Here is a 17,131-nt window from a genome sequence, read left to right on the forward strand (position 1 = left end):
GCATCAGTAATGAATCATGAGTGACTATTTGTCAGTGTTCCTATGACTCCTTCCTTGACACATTTTTGAATAAAAGACTGTACTTGTTTCCTAGAAATTGTGCCAGTGCTCTGTGAGTTACAGGAGTTGCTGTTCTGTGTATATGGAAAAATTGTTGGATTATGCCAGAAAGTCAAGATGACCTAAAGAAATCACTAGAGGAACAAAGAAACAAGGACCCCAGCCAATAGGTTTTAATAGACCCATCTTAAATCAAGAAGGTAAACAAGATGGTGAACTGCTTTGGCTCAGAAATTATGTCCTCAGAGAAAAAGTAATTCTGAGTAATTCTGGAAGTGTCCATGACCATGGACTCAGGAAACCCACTGACTCAAAAGATGAGCAGTTATGCACATGCAGGCCTAGTTAGCAAATATGATGCCAGTCAATTATGAGTTAAAATAAATATATATTAGATATAGAGAAAGGCAAATACATTCATTCCAAGTTGGCTTTGTGGAATTACTACCTAGCACCCATCTTGGTGCAAACATGAAATAAATGAAATATCTTGGCTCTGGGCCAGATACTGGCTTTTCACTGCAGGTACTGAGCCCTGTTTGAGGAACACCACCAGCTGTGTTGGAGATAAAAAACAGATGTATGGGTCTGTTTTTGGGAAAAGGAGAACAGCTTGACCTAAAAAACACGGAATGCAATAAAAGGGAAACTAAGACAATGAGATAAAAGGGAAGAGACTGATTATGATGCTGACATCTTAAGAGACAGAAACAATTAACCATTTGCCCAGAGAGTTACAAGGAATCAGGAGGGGGTTATGAAACATGGTCTTGTCTTATTGTTGTAAAATGTTAAATATGTAAAAATTCTCTTAAGAAAGAAAGATATTTGGTATTTATATGTTTTCAAGCCTAATTAACAAGAAAGAAGATACAATCCACAAAGCAGGTAGCAGCTAACAAGCAAGCTCTAAGTGATGCCCAGGTGTTAAAGAAAAAGTACTTGTTGTCCTCCTTAACATTTAGGGCTTGGCATTGATCTCAGGCATAGTGGGAGGTTAGCAAAGCTTGGAAAGAATGTACTACTGACAGAGGACACAAAGAATGCAGAGTTTATAGGCCACAAGGACATCTGGAAGAACTCCCAGGATATGGAAGAAACTAATAAAGACAACTCAGCAACTGTGCTGAAATTGGCTCTGACTGGATAAAGGTAATTCTGACATGGGGAGATCACAACCACCGACTCAAGAAACTCAGCAACCCAAAAGAAGTGAAAGACTGGGCATGTGGACTAATTACCATGAGAAGCAACCTCCAAATCATACTGGATTTTTCTTACCAGTTATTTATCACCCTTTGTTAAATGACACCTCTCACAGTACAAAATACATGATAGATGAAGAGCCACACTATTACAAATATTAAGAAATTAGGAGGACAAGATGAAAAAAATTAGTAGTTTTTTTAACTGATGGCACTTAATTTAAAGAATCTTCTCATTTTGGCTTTTTATTCTCAAGAGGTGACATGAATCAGGATTCACAAGTAAAGGAATACTTCTGTGAGAATAGTAAACACAGGTGTTATCAGGGTGAGGTTTACTTTGACTGTCCCTGTATTTTTGTCTTAAAGCCATTTTAACTAATGCTGCTAGAGCCTGTAGGTAAGCCTCCACAGCTTACCTAACTACTGGAATGCTACTGCAATCAAGCTGCCTTTATTATGGTAAGGACTCAGTATCTCAGCATGACCTCACTCTGAATCACCCCTCACTTCACAGCTCTTAATAGACTGCTGACTTGTGTGGATTACTAAGCAATTCCTATAAGAATAATAGTGCTGGGAATATTATAATTCTATCATATTTTGTGCCAGTTGTGAAAAATAACTGTCTGAAGGACAATTATGTATGGAAAATGTGTCAACTCATGGTGCTAGAGATGAGCTCACTCTGGAGTAGCCCTTCAGCAAATATTGTGATACTTACTTCCTCGAGATTTGAATCAAACTCTGCAGTTTTTTTGCTGTTAATCAGTACCTATAGCTAGGAAGTTACAATTAAGCAATTGCACAGTGAAACATGTACACATGGCTAATCCTTTGCTTTAAGGAAAAGGGAACACAATCCCAAAATGAATAGGCTGTCTGGATGGGAGCCCTTGCAGTGAAGTCAGCAGGACTGAGCAGTAACTGGGGGAAAGGTAATCCTGGCAGGGGAGATCAAAACCAGTGACCCCCTGACCACCAAGTTAAAACAGATCCCCAAATGGAATGGGGGGAAGAAGTGTACATGTGCAATAATTAGCATGAGAAGAAAGAGCTATAACTGGCATATAAAGATCTGAGTAGTAATTAATGAGAAAGCTACATCAATTGTAACCAATGAAAACTGATGGCTTTGTTTGCTAAAATGTGCAAATAGTGTAAAGTTTTGATGGTGATGAGCCAGACTTTTGTGGGTTGCCCTCTAATTTCCTAGTTTCCACAGAATACAATAAAGAAATAGGAATTCCTCACCTTGGTGTGTGAAGGGGTGTCACACACCAACCAGGTGATAAGCCTGTGCTTGGGACAACACAGGATGTTCTTCTAAACCACGCCCATTAAATATCTGCAAGTGTAGGTGGCAACTGTCAAAATCATGTCAAGAATGCATTACTCATTTTGAGTATATATGATTGCATTGCTGTTTCCAGTTCAATTTAATTTATTAGCATCCCAAAATCTCTGTTTTCAGTACATACAGAGCAACTTAATGGTTTATTTAAGAAATGGCACTTAGTATAAGTAAAAGCTTGCTCACTGTTAGAGACAGAATGCTATTACTTTTCTTGAACCAATGACTTTTACTTCGAAACTGAGACGATCTGTTTTCCAATATTGCCTCCATTCATCATGGACTGGAAAGCAGCTTCAAGAGAAATAATGAAATACGTTAATGCCAAGCAAAACAAGCCAAGTAGCTTCTAAAAAAGAAACCAAAAATCGTAGAAGCAAATGTATTAAGCAGCTCCCTAAAAGGGAGAGATAGCACTTTGGACCTAATAATATTTATCCTTAATCATGTTATAAATTAAGGAGGGGATTAAAAAAAAAAACAATTAGCCTGTAATAAACTGCTAAGGGCAGCTTTGTGTAATAATTAAAAAAAAATTATCTGTAAGCTACTGTTTTACCCTGTACAAATTAAAAACTACATTTACTGCTTTGTGATATATCACACAAACAGGAAAGAGACAGGGCATAACTGGACAACCCACAAATGCTGTGGGTCACACAAACATTTGTGAAAGAAAAGGTTTATAAATATTGTAAAATAGTGGGAGAAGCTGGTACAAAAGAATATATCTTTGAGTAAACAAAGTATGAAAGTATGATATATGACTCATATATTTGACCAAGTTACTTTAAAATACATATGTATACCAGTAAGGAGGAATTAGCAATTAATAGAATAAATGGAAATATATGTGATTTAGTTATCACTTAATTCTACTACATTTCAATCTTGTGCGACTAATGCCCAAATGGACTAAATCATATTCTTGCCTCTTCCTTGAAATGGAAGCATTTTTACAACACATCACATGGCTCATGCCACCATGTCACCCCTTCATTTTTGTATGTCCTTTATTACAGATACTTTGAACAGACTACAGAACATTTTGTTCTTTTAAAATAAATTAATTTTTACTTTCTTTAGTAAGATACTTTGTCCTTTCTTCTGTATACTTTTAAATTTTTTTTGTTAGCAAATCCAATAACAACCTCTGTTAGATATTGTGTTTTTAAAGTATAAGTTCAAGAACTTAAAAAAAGCATTTCCTTACACACAAGTTCAAAGAAAGGGGCAGCACTTTAAACCTCTAAGATCAGGATGACTATCACCAGCTGCTAAGGTAGCAGGCTAAGAATAAATTCCTCTCAGTACCTAAACAACAACAAAATCTAAATTTATATGCACTGATCTTTTAAATATACAATAATTCTCTTACAGAACATTATAATAATTAGTGAAAAAAATTATTATAACATAAAAATGTTTTTGATAAAATACAAAAATATAAATTGGCAAATGAAACAAAGGAGTTAGTTAACATCTAATGTCATTGTATATAATCAGGTCATTATTCTTCAAAAATGATGTAAATATCTTACCACCGATGTTTGCTAAGCCTTCTACCACAGTCTCTCTGACCTGTCAATGCAAACAAGTCCTTTCAGTTTTCCTCAAACAAGAGAGCATTTCACATTTCTTAGAAACATGCCAAGGAACTGGTACAGAAACCACCAAAATCTAAAGACTTTTCTCACTACAATAGACAGGGCTCTGTTTGGACCAGATTCTTTCATCAAGAGAGGCGTGAATATTTTCTGATAAATTTGCAAGTGGGTTAATTCTTCAATGAGATCCCTGCCCCTACCAAAATTTAATGTCTTGGTATTTTCCCAGGAAGATTACTGATCACTTGAAGAAACAAAACTAATTCAGAAAGACTTTGCAGGGAAGGCACAATTAAGCCTGTACTCATTACAAAGTAATAAAGAGTGATTATAAAGCTTAAAGTAAAATTTCCAACAAGATCCTCAAAAGCATTCAGGACACTTAACTCATTGGATATTTGAAAGTAGATATTTTTGAAAGTCTGAATCTTTAAGTAAAAAAGCACTTGCACCCTATGCTGAAATAAAGAATACAGACACGAGCAGCATGTAATCAGATGTCAGTCATACTATGGTCAGACCATTCTCAGCAAGTACCTTTGAATATGGTGCTACCTAATAAGCTTTCAATTATACTTACACTTGTTTTAAAAGGTCTGTTCAATCCTGAGGCACAGTAAGAGAGCCAGAGAAAAAGATATTAGTCCTCTTGTAGTAGGAGAGAGTATCAAAGGCCATAGATTAAACCTAGAAGTTCTCACCTTCAGTTTACCTTCTTGGATCCACTGGCAGAGTTGTAATACACTAGCTTCTTGTTTGTCCATGTAGTTCAACACCAAGAATCTTTCCCTGTGAAAGAAAAGGATGAGCTTTGGTTTAAGAAACTTAGGTCAATGTACTTGAAAATCTTTAAAAATCTTTTCAGAAAACAGCCTTGTTGAAACTGAAGGGTTATGAGCACGAATTATAAAGAAATAACTCAAGGCTATGCCAGTTTGTTGGGACAACTTCCTGCAGTGGGAGCATGACAGTAAATTTTCTTCAAGTATCAGAGAGAAGAGTAATAAAAATCAAGGAGTAAAGTAGTATCACCAAAATAAGTAAACATCTAAAAAATGTAACCAAATTCTTATTATTTTTTTACCTTTTTTTTCTTTAAGTGGTAGGGAGAATAATTAGTGAACCTACAACCAGACAGTGAGACTAACTTAATTTTCAGGTTCCCCACAATTCTGCATATCCTGCTGTCACAGCTTTCTATAGCAAATGAGAAATGGAAATTATCATCAAAAATTATAATTACTTGTAGGGACATACTGACTAAATTCTCCACTGCATTCTACTATGCATGGTGTATTTTACTAATTTTTTCATTTTTTAAAAGGGCGGACAGCAGTAACAGGGACAAGGAAAGATTTTAATTAGAAGAGATAAATTGATTTGCACAGGAATCAAGTCTCCCAAATGTCCCACAGAGCAAAGACTGAAAAATCTAAGATTCTCCTCCTAATCTCTGCCTTAGTTCCATCAGAATCCTAAGAGGAAATTCAGCAATTCAGAGTCAGAACATAATGAAAATGTTTTACCTATATCTATCTGTCACACCTAGTTGCATTATCTAATAACCTCTCAAATACTAAAAATGCAGTTTCAATAAAATCACTGCATCAGCTGCAGCCTTATGTCTGAACATTTTGAAAGAAGGTACTTTGCACATCTGAGAACAGAACTATGGCAACACCTTCCCTTGTACTAAAGAATTGTCAGGGATTAAAGGACTAAATCAAGCAACCTCAAACAAAATGTAACAACTGACATCTATGATTCTATATAAAAACATCCTTTCCCATTTTTATGCTGAAAAAGATAAATGTAAGGGAAAGGATCTACTGATATCATGATTGTATTTTCCTTTTTAGGCATGGCAACATTCTGTTCCAATTACAAGTGGCTACTGCAGATTACAGACTATCTTACAAACATCATATGAACAATCTACCTGGAACCTGGTCACAAGTTCTGGAGGAGAAATGTACCTTGTGATGTTCCTTTCTTTCTGTATTTTTTCTATGTCAGGAGGCAGTGGAGGGGGATAAGGCACATCTTTGTTATACTGAGAAATCTGTCCACACAGGATGATATGGCTGTTCTGATTCATCTGTTTGGGACAGCATAAAGTGACAAAAATGGCATTCCTCAGTCTCAGTAACTAAATTTTTCAGATGCAATAGATGTTATTGCAAAATTTTCACTAGCTACATTTCCTATAAAAGAATGGGAGAATTGCATGCAGTCCCATTCAATCTATGACAACATTAAAACAGGTAAAAATGCAAGGCAATAGTGAGAAAATAACTGCTAAACAGCCTAGTGTAATTTTAAAAGGCACTAAATAGAAGGAATATAGGAAATTGTTATCTTCATGTGGGCCCCCAGAATGAGCACCTGAAATTGATCACTGAAGTGGAAGCCTGCTGTTATTATCAGTTAAATTACAGGCTGGACTCCAGTATTAATTAATTGAAAGCTGGGCATGCAGACATTGGAAAATGACTAGAATAAACCTGACAGCTGGAATAATCACCTGATTTATAACTGTATCACTGATGTCTCCACCAACATTGTCAAAGTAAACATCCACGCCACCTGGGCAGAGTTCACGTAGCTGTTTTGCCACATCCCCCTTCTTGTAATTGATAGCAGCATCAAACCCCATTTCTTGGACCAAAATGGAGCACTTTTCATCTGTGCCAGCAATCCCCACCACTCTAGAGCAGCCCTCCAGACGGCCAATCTGCAGGCACACAGTTAAAAAACAAATAAACAAACCAACCAAAAACTCCAAACAATAAAGACAAATTAGATCATTAACTTGCATAAAAGTACCAGTGGAAGGAAGGGGGTCCTAAGGGGTGTTGCAGTTATTCCCATCCCACTAAACCCCAGGCAGCAAATGCTCCCATCTCATGTGACACAATTGCCTCATCATTCCCTCCTCTTAACTACACATGGGGCAGGTACAATCAAAATTTGCCATCTTTTCAAGCCCACTGACTGCAGAAGACTGTGTTTGTATAATCACCAATGACTGCCAGTACTAGAGAACCAAATATAGTAGAAAATTATAATCTGCCAAGTACCATAACATAACTAATAAAAGGAAAAAAAAATTAGACAATAATTGATTTAAATACAATCTTCATAGACTTGCTCAAGCATTCTTTTTTCATAGCTTCTCTTTATTAGTAGGTCTAAAGTTTGCTTAATATCAATTTTGTTTGTGTATATATACTATCTAGAGAGATATTTGTAGATATGCACAAACACTCTCCAAACAGGTTCTGCAAAGCAGAGGATAAAAGGACTCTAAATCTCAAAACACAAAGGATGTCATGGAACACAGCACAAAGAGTTTATCACATTACTATTTTCCAACAGCGAAAAAAAATGAAAGTCTCCAGTCAATCCAGTGTGGGGATGGCAGGCTACCATAGAAATGTATAATAAATACATGTATATATACACCATCTATTTTACTGGTACTAGCAACAAGTAATCACTACCATCTGTGTTCTCTTCCTATTTCATGAAACTTGAGTTTCATACATCAAGTCTTTCACAGTAAGAGTGTGTGCCAAATCTGTGAAACTGGCCATTCCCACAGGGTCATACCTGCTCATGTTTACAAAGATTTTATCTGCATATTTAATAACCAGAATGTTTCAGAAGACAAAACTTGCTAACAAAGTTTGTATGCCCTAAACCTACCTGGCCAGCCAAAGAGCCGCAGGCACCGGCGGCTCCGCTCACCACCATGGTCTGACTTGCACCTGCAGCCACATGTCCCTTCTCCCTGATTCCCAACAGGGCCGTCAGCCCTGTGATGCCAGCTGCACCCAGAAAGTAGGAAAGGCGTCCATTTACAAGCTGTGGTACCAGCTGCAGAACAGAAAGTAGGTAGGAGGTCATCTGTTTCTAAGGTGAGGTTTTGCTTTTTGACTGCCTGAAGGTAGAAAACTAATTCAGGATATTTACCAGACAAGGTAAAACTGGTAGGGATGAGCCATCTCTAGCTCTATTCTAAAAAGTCTGTACAAAAATGTCTCTGTGGTTTTAGAAAAAGATTTTAGACAAAGTAACTCACAAAAAATTAAATTATGGAAGTGTTAAAAAGCAGTTGGGAGATAAGAAGTTTCCAACAATGGTAAACCATCCCTATGCTAGCATAAAAGGATAAAAATGCACCATTTCATCAAATACGGTGTTTGCAGATCACTGACAAAGAGTCCTAAAGGAAGGAGCTTATTGGAAAGTATAAATTCCCAAACCTCTGTTGCAAGAGAACAATCAACACAATTTCTATTACACAGTGAAACCTTTCCACTTTCAACTTAACATTGAATACCCTTCCTTATGTGAATATAAAAGCTCAGGTTAAAAGCTTTTACTAACATACGTAAGAAAAATAAATATACCTAAAGCCTTTCATGTCTTACAGTTACATTCTCATGAACAAGTTCTATTAGAATTAAAATATTTAAGAGAATTATTTAACTGAAGAAGCTTCAGGGTTGTTTTTTTTTTTAAAACAACAATTAAAATAATACTGGCCTGTCTATTAACCAGCAAAATTGTTATGAAAAAAAAGAAATTTCTATAAATCTTGGCATCTATGAGTTGATCTGCATTTTGAGAACTAATTGCTTCTATAAGTATGCTTCTCTTGCATTAAAAAATAGTGTCATTAGCAGCTATTTAGGGAAAAAAGAGGTTGGGGGGGAAAGGGTTCAGGGAAAAAACAGTCACAACCTGGGCTTTGCATTGATACTACCTTTTGTAGCGAGTCTCCATCAAGAATTGCCGCTGTCTGCCAGGGCCAAGTGAAGGAAGTTACAAAGTCTCCTTTAGCAAGGTTATGGTGCTTGCTCTCCTCCACTACCCCGATGCCCCCACCGTCAGCAACTTCAGACAGCTGCCAGGGCTGCAGGTAATCCGAGCCCGTGTCCTCATTCATCCGGCAGCGCTGAAAGACAAGGCTTTAATGAAAAGCTCTGATGGAACACAACTTGTTTATCATTTCAAGTTGGGTGGGGGATGAAGATGGGTTCTGAACTTCAAACACAAAGGGCTACTCAAAAATCTCTCAATAAACCCCAAGTATTCATAATCTTTTCTTAGATCACTATTTCCCTTTGTTTGTTTAGTACAAACAGAGGATAGACCACCCTGATCTCCTCCAGCAGTGTTACCAAAGCCAACATATTCTACAGACTCAAAGCTGTTGAAAAGTTGGCTCAAAGGCACCAGCACGACTAACAACGACTGGCTTGGGTCTGATGAGAACCCTACAAATGCCATTCCTCAACTGAAGGATTGCAAGAAATACAAGATTGAAAAAGAATGCCATGAGTCATTTAGTCTATGCCTCTGCACTGAAGGGCAGTCAAATATACATAGACCATCCCTGACAGAGATCTGTTTAATGAAACATCTTGAAATGGGACATATTTTCTTTGCAGTTTCCCATGTAGCCAGTATTTCAGGATTCTTAAACTTTTCCTTAATTCTCATACTAAATGTACTTTCCTGAAATCTAGACTGTTTTTTTTTCTACTATCATCATCTATGGAGGGAATAAATGATCAGAATTCTCTTTGTAACATACTTTTACAGACTGTATCTGTCTGGTTCTTCTTCTACCTTCACTTCCATTTCAACCCACAATTCTCTACGCCACATGATTACTGTAATTTTGCCTGAATTGAAAAAAAAAATAAATAAAAAAGGCCAAGTTCAGAAAAAGCTGACACAAACAAATCTGTAATGGCATACTAGGGCTTACAGTCTATTCCTGGTCCAATAAAAATTCCTGTATATATCCCAAGCATATTAATGCCAAATTCCTTCCCAAGGTAACTCCATCAGAATTAACACAATTACTGTGTAACACTACATATATATTTGTTCTGTAATTGGTAACTTTGGTGTTAAGCATCATGACAGGTACTTAAAGAGTTGAAGATACTTAAAAAATCTAAATCTGGCTTAGCTTTAAGTCCATCACCTACCATGTAGGGGTCCACTGAGAGATAGAGAGTTTTAACAAGCACATGTCCTGCTGGAACTGTATCTGCTATTGTACTTTGCTCCAGTCGGAAGTTTTCAGCCACTGGCACTCCATTCTTACCTAGAGTTATATTAGAATTAAAAAAATAAATTAATCAATACAGAACTTCCCTTAATCAACAGGGGAAGGCCTTTTTTAAAGGCAGTCCTTTTTAAAATAAATTAGGTTATATATTTACTCAGGTGTAAAATTACAACCAACTACTCTTGCCTTTCTGCCTCTTCTGACTCAAGTGAGACTCAGGGAATACAGATTGCAGCCACTGCACATGCACATTCTTCAAGGGCATCCTTTCACAGAGACTTCCTTACATTAAAGCCTCCCAGAAATATCCATAAAACTGTGGCAAGGACCCCAGAACTGGAGGCTTCATCCTCAAGTTGGTACCACACACAGCAGATCAATCAGACAACTGGAACAACAGTTCTGAGGCAGTGCTGAGACAGCCAGACAGCCTTACCTATTTTAGATCAGAGAGACTGCACAGCTAGAGCAGGCTCCTGCTACACCATTTGAAAGACTTAATTGCAGGTCACACAATAGTTTTTCATGCTTGAAACTAGTTTACCATTAAGCAGCACACAATACTCCCTCCAAAACTTAATGTCTTCTACACCAAATTTATGAACTCACTCCTCAGAATACGGTGCTGATCCATAACAAGGCAAATATGCAAGCATTTTGTGTAAACAAAACCTCAACAGTGTAAACTTAAAAAACAAACCCTTTGAAACACAAGAGAAACAAAAGATTCAATATTTACTACACAGAAACAAAAATTAATAGTAACAAAATATTTTAGACATCTCTTAAAATGCAAAAAGAATAAACGTGAGAACTAAAATGTCACATGCCCTAATCTTTCTTCACTTTCAGCCCCTACACTTAAGAGCTTTCTCATGTATTACATGTTAACCCTTTTTTCTCACCCATTTTAGAAATGTGCATATACAGACTAAACAAATGCAGTTCAAATATATGTTATATATTTAATAGAAATGTATCTATAGTAATACAATTTACATTTATTAATAAACACAAATTTATTACATATATATTTATTTATATTAATGGAAATTGATAACTTTATATATAAATAAATGGACTTTAAATAAACTTTATTGCTGCATACAATATTAAGATATATAAACGTCAATATCTCAAATTAGTGTCTGTTTCTACTCTCATAATTTTTGAGCACTGACAATTAGAACAAACAATTGCTTTTTTTAGTGGAGAGAAATACATACCAGGCCGTGAATTCAGCACTACTCTTTGTATAATCATCTCTGCTTTTGCAGTAATTTCACACTGGATTTCTACAAAAGAAAGTGTTACTTGAAGGCCTGAAACATAAATTTTTTTGAAAAAAGAATATGAGGCAAAGTACTCAGCAATTTGGAAACTGGAGATGAAAAACAGACCTCCCCAACTTCAGCATCCATGCCCAAGGAAGATATAAAGAATCATATAAACCAACTAAACAACATGTGAATAAGGAGTTTCCCTGTTTATTTTACTAAAGTTCTGACTTATACAGTGTCACAGTAACACCTGCTGGAAAGAAGGAAAACTGTAATGCACCATGCTCCTTGTAGGACCATCACCAGCCCCCACCAGGCAGAGGGAGAGGTGTCTGATTAGCTTTCCTGTGCTGATTGAGAACACCCCGTTCCCACCTAACAGATACAGAGGCAGCTTTGCACACAAAGTCAGGCACCACTCAATAAAAGGTGTGCAGGCACACCAGAATAGCAGTCTGCAGGTACCTCATAAAAAGATATTGTTGTGTAAGATGTTTTGTAAGAAAAAGCAATTCTTTCTATTAGCAGTGCCCAGAGATGAGAAAGAATGAGATCATCATTCAATCTGTTCTACAGAAAAATTTCCCCCTGAATTTCAACAGTTTAAAAGAGGATTGCAAATCTGTGATTTTGCACTTGTGAGACCCAAAGTTATTAAGAGGAAATTACTCTGATTTAACAGGAAAAAAAACATGATCCCACATGCTTTCATATTTAATACAAAATAAAAATGTGACTGCTATTTTCAGCCAAGAGCCATAAATGAACAACCTCCATACGAACAAAGGGCATTAAGGAATGAAACATGATAGCTGACATCTTTGTCATAATGATTATTTTGCTGATGAACAGCAAATTGGAGCAAATCTAAAAGATGAGCCTAGTAAAAGTACATCATCACCACTTATCCAACACCTTTATTCTTTGAATACTGCAAAATACAGAACCTTTTGCTGTACTGCTACAGCGCTCACATAACAGCACTCACAAACCATCAAGAACTATAGTCTCGAATGCTGAAAAACAATTAAAAAGTTATTAGGAGAAAATGTACACAACCCTGGCCATCCCTCTGCTCTAAAACACACAGCTGACTCAAACCACAAGTATCTTGTTAAAGAAACAGATCGAGCTTTAACATTTTATTGTGTTTGCACTTGAAAAGCTACTTATTTAGGAAAAGTTAATAAACAGTGAATTTCTTTCCAGTATTTCAATACCTAAGGATGCTACAAGGAATGAATCTCAAATGTGTCTTTACACATAATGCTGAACAACAAGTGACTTGCAGAGTTCTTTGGACAATATGGTGTAGAACAACAGTCTACAGCAAAAGGAAAAATCCATCTTTATACCCACACAGCTGATACAATCTCTAGAACATAAATAATGTAAAACCCTAACAGGAAGGATGGCCTAAGAGAAACTTCGGCAGATGTTAGGTTCAGCACTGTACTCAGCTATGGACTTCCTATGTGATCACGGGCACATCACTCTGGATTTGTTTTACAGAATATTTTTCAGAATAAAACTCAAAATTCTTCCTGATAACACCTGCCCAACAAAATTACATTCAAGTAGTACAATTGTTATCCTCAGAGGAATTGATTCAGCACCTGAGAATTTCTGCTAATACAACGAGCATGTTATAAACTGTCAGATGTGCCTAGTGCAGTTTAAAAGGACAAGCCTACTCTAGTAAATGATTTGCACACATTTGCAACTAAGCTGAAGTTTATAACCACTAATCAAACTGCTCCGTGCAGAAACAATGAATTAAGAATGCAGTGAATATAAACCAACAGCATCTGACATGAAATCTGGCCACATCACTCCTCAATATATACTATCCATACCCATGGCTGAGGTTTGAGCCTCTGTTTATAAACCACACAGAGCAGGCAGAATTGCTGTACAGCTCATGCCTTACAGAGCAGTCCACTGTCAAAACTGCTGACTCCATTTTTGTTAGGCTGAAACGAAATATGTGTATTATGCAAACACAAAAACCCAATCTGAACAAGAGAAGATGAAGATAATTTTTATTGTTACTAACATACTCCTGAAATATCTGCTTTCTGTGATTATACAGAGGAAAAAAACCCAGTTATATTTTAAAAAAATCAAGATATTAACATACTAAAAGGAAGACAAAGCAATACAGAGCAGCATAGAAAGATGTAAGTAGAAAAATTATCCAATGTAAGTTTAGACTACTTCTTTGAATTCCTGACATTCTGAAGGAAAAAAAAACCAAAAACACACAGTTTATTTCCCAGTTTGTTTTCACAGCTTTTGTTTGAGGAGCCTGTGTACTGATTCAATTTTAAGATCTTCCAAATACTGTGAGTGGGTGGACAAAAAGTGAAACTGGCAACTGAATTGTCACTAATTCTCTGACAGCTGCCACAGCAAATACAACACTGCAGATGGACATTTACTTCTAAATGCAAGGACTGCACCTACAGTGGAAGTAGCAACACCAACACAGAAGCAAATGGTCACAGTAACACAATAAGAATCAATCTTTCCTCACATTACAAACAATACAGAAGTGACTAAAGAAAATAAGTAGAGGCACCGTCTTTAAGCACTGTGAAGAAAGCTTTTGGAAAATGAGAACAGATTTTCTTTAAAAAGTGAAATAAAGGGGATTTGTATCATATACACAATTCTTTTCAATACATGCATAGTGCCAGTGTGCAGGATCTTTTTGACTATTTCTTAAAAAGACAACACAATTATAATTTTTTAGCTTTTCCAAACAAAACCACTCTAATTTGGTTTTACTTTTCAAATCAAATAGAGTAAAAATCCCAACTTTAACATCAACATGCTATGCCAATCACCTAATCCACTCTATGAGTACATCAAGAGCATTAAGCAGCACAAGAACAGCATCCTCAGAGGAATTTCAAATGTTTTAGCCCAGTTTTATCTCTGTCTCCCCTTGTCTTTCCTTCCCCACTGTTTCAGAGACATGTGACAACTCCTTTTAAAAAGCTAAATAAATTCCTCAGTACTAAAATGCTGCAGTTTGTTTACCCTGGACTTGGTTCCCAGAACTTCTTGTTTCAGAGATTGCCCATAAGGCAGAGTTTTCAGTTGCCTATACCCTTGCCAAAACAAGTCACCTGCTTCCAAGTCATTAAAGCCCATGCCAGATGCAGACTAGTTAAAAAGTAAAAGGAAGAACAGGTATCAGGCCCAGGCAGCAAGGAGGAAGAAGGCAGGCAATCTAAACAGAGAAAAAGATCTGGAGGTTCTCTGAAACTGTGATGTCAAAATAGCTGGAGCAAGGATCCTCAAAGGAAACTCAAAGAAAGAAAATTCAAGAATGATTGTGAATGAGGAACATGCAGAAGGAAAGATGGGAAGAACTGGGACTAGGAATCAGTAAGAACAGAGAAATGTGACAAGAATAGCAATTTAATGACCAGTAAAGGAGAGAAGAGCAAAAAAGAACGGGGAGAGAGAACTGAAGAAACTGGGAACAACGAATGAGACAACCAAGCAAACTGAGGTGGGAATGACTGGTGAAAAAACAAGAAGAGACAACTGTAACTGGCAAGGTGAGATAAATGGAAATAGAAAAGCAAACATAATGGATTAAGCACCAAAGTTTCCACCAGCTCCAATAAGGAGCTCTACAATTCATGACTGTTAATGGCAAGCCAGAATAAATACTGACTGTCATGAATGGAGCAAAACACATGCCATAAAAAGCTAAGTACTTTCACGAACTGAACCAATAAATTTAGATTTCCTGATGTTCCATGTTCTCTGATGAGAAGTCTCTCCCAGTGTTTTCTTCATGTGGATTTTCTGACACACTATAAGTGTTGAGGGCAGGCTCCAATCTTTCCTCCAAGGAATAAGCAGATGTAAGCAGATGAAAAGGAAAGACAATAGTAGTAGGATCTTGATCCAGCCATCTCTTTTTTTTATACCCCCAAGAAGCCTAATATCTTTCAGCTTTTTTTCAGATTTCACTGACCTACAAATCAAAAGTTTCAGTAAGTATACACACTAATATCTACATACAACAGGGCTGTATAAACTTTACTTTTTCAGATTTAGGTGTTTAAAAAAAAAAAAAAAAAAAAAAAAGTAAAAGCTGTTAGGTACCACATCTTGAAGTTGGCCTATTTCTTCCTGGCAGAATTTCACATAAGGAATGCAGATTGCTCCCAGGATGGCAGGAGCATTGCCCGATGGGTTTTTTGAGAAGCCTGTAATGCAATTTGCAGGCTTCCACGCGAGAGCCGGCTCAGAGAGCCTAGTGACTATCCAGGAATGCCCAAAGACCAAGCTGGGAAGCAGTGCTGTCAAAGGTGGAAGAGCCCCTGAAGAGAGCCTTGCAGACGAGCCACTACCACATTCGCGAGCCGCAGGTAGGGCAGCCCAGGAGAGAGACCCCGGGAGAGGCAGCGCAGGGGCCCAGTCCTACAGGCCGGCCCGGGGCTGCGGTAGGCTCCGCTCCTCTCCTCAGGAATGCCTCCCCGCCCCGGGACACGCTCTGATCGGGGGGCTCAGTAAAGCTCGATTCCAGCTCGCGTCGCAGGGATCGGGCAATGCCAGCAGCCTCTTCCAACCTCTTCCGCACCGGTGCCCCCGCCTGCCCTGCAGCGAGGCCGTGCTAATCCCTGAGGACGCGACTCCTGGCAAGGAGAGTAACAGCACTACCAAGTACGCGCCCCCCAGGCCGAACTACGGCTCGCCCACACCTCCTGCTCACCTTGAGCCGACCCGAGCGCCCCACACACTGCCCCACACACCGCCCCGCCCGGCCCGGCTCGGCACGGCTCGGCCCCGCGCGCACGCGCGCCGACCTTAAACAGGGAAACGCTGAGGCGGCCCGTGCTTAAAGCGGCGATGGCCCGAGCCCGGCCGCGGCGCTGTGAGGGGCTGTGGGTGTCCCCTGGATCGCATAATCACACAGAAACATTAAAGTTGGAAAAGGCCTCCAGAGCATCAAGACCAACCTTTCACTGAACACCCTGTCTACTAGACAGGACACAAAGTGTTCATACAGGCAGCCAGACCCCAGTTAATGCTTAATAAACCATTTAGTAAAGAAATTCTTCATAATGTCCAACCTGAACCTCTTCTGGCATAGCTTGAGGCCATCTCCTCTTGTCCTGTTGCTGGCTGCCTGGGAAGAGAGACCAATCCTCACATGGCTACAATCTCCTTCCAGGTAATTGTAGAGCGCAGCAAGGTTCTCCCCACCACATCTTCCGCCAAGTCTGCTTTTCCTCAGGATAAACTCCCCCAGCTCCCTCGGCCACTCGTCACACCTCTGCTCCAGACCCTTCTCCACCTCCATTGCTCTTCTCTGGATCCCTGGATCTGCTCCAGCATGTCACTGTCTTTATTGTTGTGATGGGCCCAAAACTGGGCACAGGACTGTATTGCCAGTGGTGCCTGCAGGGGGACAATCACTGCCCTGGTCCTGCTGGCCACACTGCTGCTGACACAGGCCAGGATGCCTCCCTGGCCACCCGGACACACCTTGGCTGATGTTCCTTCCA

At 38.4% G+C, this 17,131-nt stretch overlaps 1 protein-coding gene across 1 annotated transcript; it reads right to left on the reverse strand.

The window, feature by feature from the left end:
- Positions 1-2,743: 2,743 nt before the first annotated feature.
- Positions 2,744-16,369, reverse strand: PTGR2 (prostaglandin reductase 2). The gene is given in 11 exon segments (NM_001245728.1): positions 2,744-2,913; positions 4,161-4,200; positions 4,928-5,015; positions 6,203-6,324; positions 6,751-6,960; positions 7,935-8,105; positions 8,998-9,189; positions 9,832-9,922; positions 10,235-10,353; positions 11,544-11,639; positions 16,336-16,369. Coding segments are annotated over 3 exon segments (171 nt in total). The 5' UTR covers positions 11,581-11,639; positions 16,336-16,369; the 3' UTR covers positions 2,744-2,913; positions 4,161-4,200; positions 4,928-5,015; positions 6,203-6,324; positions 6,751-6,960; positions 7,935-8,105; positions 8,998-9,189; positions 9,832-9,907.
- Positions 16,370-17,131: the final 762 nt, after the last annotated feature.

This window comes from Taeniopygia guttata, chromosome 5, assembly GCF_048771995.1.
Source record: "Taeniopygia guttata chromosome 5, bTaeGut7.mat, whole genome shotgun sequence".
NCBI lineage: Eukaryota > Metazoa > Chordata > Aves > Passeriformes > Estrildidae > Taeniopygia > Taeniopygia guttata.